This window comes from Rana temporaria, chromosome 6, assembly GCF_905171775.1.
Source record: "Rana temporaria chromosome 6, aRanTem1.1, whole genome shotgun sequence".
Taxonomy (NCBI): Eukaryota; Metazoa; Chordata; class Amphibia; order Anura; family Ranidae; genus Rana; species Rana temporaria.
In genome coordinates, this window is record NC_053494.1 from 96,431,474 (window position 1) to 96,434,815 (window position 3,342).

The following is a 3,342-nucleotide window of genomic DNA, read 5'->3' on the forward strand; positions in this document are numbered from 1 at the left end:
TCTATCTGTTGCATAGATGTTTATGTCTTATCTGTTTTCAATGAATGCATTTTGACACCAAGTTCTGTGCGATCAGCACGTAGCCATAGAAAATGAGCTATGAACAAGGCATGATATAAAAGAGCTTAGTCAGTGGTATGTTTCACTTATCAGTTTAACGGAGAAACAATACTATGACAAAGCACAAATGAAATGTAGGTGTAACTTACAAAGCAGACTATAAATACAATGGGGAGAAAGTTGTGTTTGCCATCCACCATCTACTTCTTTAAGCAAGAGCTACTCTCATCTGACTCAATCCAACACCATGGTTCACTGGACTGCTGAAGAGAAGGCCGCCATCAACTCTGTGTGGCAGAAGGTCAATATTGAACAGGATGGACATGAAGCACTTACCAGGTATGACAACTTCCCTTGTTTTTCAGAATCTTTCTACTATGCTACCAGTATCTTCTAACCTGAATCATTTAACAGTCTTCTAATGCTTTATTATTTCCCTGGTTTTAAATTTCAAAATGTAATTTAACTTAAAGGGGTTGTAAAGGTCCTCCTTCACTTACCTCATCCTTCGATTTTGCTTTTAAATGTCCTTATTTCTTCTGAGAAATCCTCACTTCCTGTTCTTCTGTCTGTAACTACACACAGTAATGCAAGGCTTTCTCCCTGGTGTGGAGAAAGCCTATTGAGGGGGTAGGGAGCGAGCAGGAGGGTCAGGACACTCTCTACTTTTCAGATAGAGAAAGGATTTGTGTGTTAGTGGGTGTCCTGACACTCCTGCTCACCCCCTCCCCCCACAAGAGGCTTTCTCCACACCAGGGAGAAAGCCTTGCATTACTGTGTGTAGTTACAGATAGAAGAACAGAAAGTGGGAATTTCTCATAAGAAATAAGGACATTTAAAAGCAAAATCGAAGGATGAGGTAAGTGAAGGAGGACTGCACTAAGGTAAAGGAAGCTATTTAGGGAAAACATTTTTTACCTTTACAACCCCTTTAACAAAGAAAATACATTTGATACTTCATTGAATCAGATTTGGGGTTGCCTAATAAGGCACTATGAAAAGTGGAATTCAATAGTTTTCCTTGTTTGTTGCATATTTTACACCTTTATTGTTTTTAGATTGCCCAACTCCAATCATTGTGGCGGTGAGTTAGAAGAATAGAAAGTGATAGGAAATCTCCCCAGTGGGGTCACAGATAGAAAAAAAACCTGGAAGAGATTCCAAACCTAGGAGAGATTACCCACTCTATCCAAATTGAAAAAAAAAAGGAACTTGTTATTTATTGCTGTCTGTGTTCCCAATAGGTGTAACCACCTTTTATGTTTGTCCTGGCCACCATTGTCACCTAGACTGAAGATGAGAGAAAATCCCAAATCTTGAGTTGCCACCAAAACAGAAATGGAAGGGAAATCTTCTAATTGGCACAGTTCTGGTGACAACTGTCTAAGAGGGGATTTTCACCATTATAGAGAAATTTCCCCTCACTTCCTGTTGTGGCTATAGGACAGGAAGTGAAGGGGAAATCTCTCCAATGGGACACGGGTGGAAAAAAAAAAACTAACCAAGGATATAATCCTCCACTACTCTCTGGCTTGTTACAGTAATCTGTGCAATTATTTTAATCGAAATAATAATTTGCAAGTATTTTACCAAAATAATACTTGTAATTTATTTATCTTTACTGATGTTTCTTTCTGTTATTTATTTTCCTTTCCTAAGATGGGACTTCCTGCACAATAGTGTAGTAAATGTTAGTTTTGAAAGTAACATATATCTTTACACAGAATGATAACATAATATTTTTTATTATTAATATCCTTGCACACATACATGCAAGTAGTAATTGGTACAAGTTCACATATACATACCAGTCAGTCATACAGGTACTGCATCATATCCATGAAGTTGTATTTATTAATTACTGATGAATATATGTTTGAAGGTTCCTGGAGGAAAATATTAATCAAACATGTCTTCTTCCATTTTTCATAGGCTGTTTTTAGTCTACCCCTGGACCCAGCGGTATTTCGGCTCTTTTGGAGATCTCTCCAGCCCAGCTGCAATTGCTGGTAATGCTAAGGTGCACGCACATGGCAAGAAGATTCTGGGAGCTATTGACAATGCCATCCATCACCTAGACAACGTGAAGGGCACTCTGCACAAACTCAGTGAAGAACATGCTAACCAACTGCATGTGGATCCTGAGAACTTTAGGGTAATAATTTTAATATTTTATTTAACACTGGGCTTGATTGCCTTCTATTGACTAAACAGAAATGTACCATATGACCTTGTCACCTTTGTGTATATTTAAATCCAAAACTTTGTTCATTTTGAGGAGTAAGAAATATTTAAAAACCCAAGCTGCTGTTTGTATCTAATGGGGGAAGATTTCCACATGCTTCCTGTCTTAGAGACTAAACAGGAAGTGTGAGGGAATCTCTAAAAGGTTTTGAAAACATAACCTCTTATACAATTTCAAATTGACTATTTGCCCCCATTAGAAGATACCTTTCACCTCTGGTGCTGGTGACAATTGTAGAGCAGATGGAAAATTATAGGGGTGCTAACCCTTCCGTTCTCCATTAAAAAATAAAAATAAAAGTTTGGCTTTGAATATATCTTAATAACTAGAGTAAATGGTCAATAGTAGTCCACAGCAACCAATTTTACTTTAGCAGCTCAAGAAATAAGTAACAACTGCTCATCTCTCTTTGGTTGTAGTACACTTTTACACATTTTCAAACTTTTTTTACACTTTGGGTAACGAAAAAAGCTGTTATATATTACTATTTTTCTAATGAAATAATTTGATAAAGTAATGATATGTTTAAATACTAATAACAAAATGTTGCTTTTTTTTTATGTAGCGTCTTGGAGAAGTGTTGGTTGTTGTCCTGGCTGGCAAACTGGGATCTGCCTTTAGCCCTCAAGTCCAGCATGCATGGGAGAAGTTCAACAATGTCCTGGTTGATGCTCTTAGCCACAGCTATCACTAAACTACAACATGAACAGAAAGCAGCATAGTTTTTGCTGAGGCTGTGTAATGTGTGTTCCATTTTCAGCACATGTAATAAAAACAAAAACCTGATAAAAGCTCCCTCCTGTAATGTTATATTTATTTGTAAATGCTAAATCTACAATGTGGCCTGTATATGAAAATAGGTTTGTTTGGTGTATTTCCTAGTTAGGCTAACTGATTTCTAAGGACAAAAATAAAGAGTCTGGAATGGATTTTTCATGAATGCTATTTTTATCCTGGCACTTAATGGTCTCTGCCAAGGGAGCACTGACATTATTGTTTCTAGGTGGCAAACACAATCTAAAAACTAGTCCTTTCAT

The 3,342-nt window shown here is 37.1% G+C and overlaps 1 protein-coding gene across 1 annotated transcript; it reads left to right on the forward strand.

Annotated features, from left to right (window-relative positions):
• The first annotated feature begins 228 nt into the window (after positions 1–228).
• LOC120943625 (hemoglobin subunit beta-3-like) lies at positions 229–3,100 on the forward strand. The gene is made up of 3 exons (XM_040357025.1): positions 229–399; positions 1,993–2,215; positions 2,871–3,100. Exons 1-3 carry the CDS (start codon positions 308–310, stop codon positions 2,997–2,999), a joined length of 444 nt encoding a protein of 147 aa, XP_040212959.1. The 5' UTR covers positions 229–307; the 3' UTR covers positions 3,000–3,100.
• Positions 3,101–3,342: the final 242 nt, after the last annotated feature.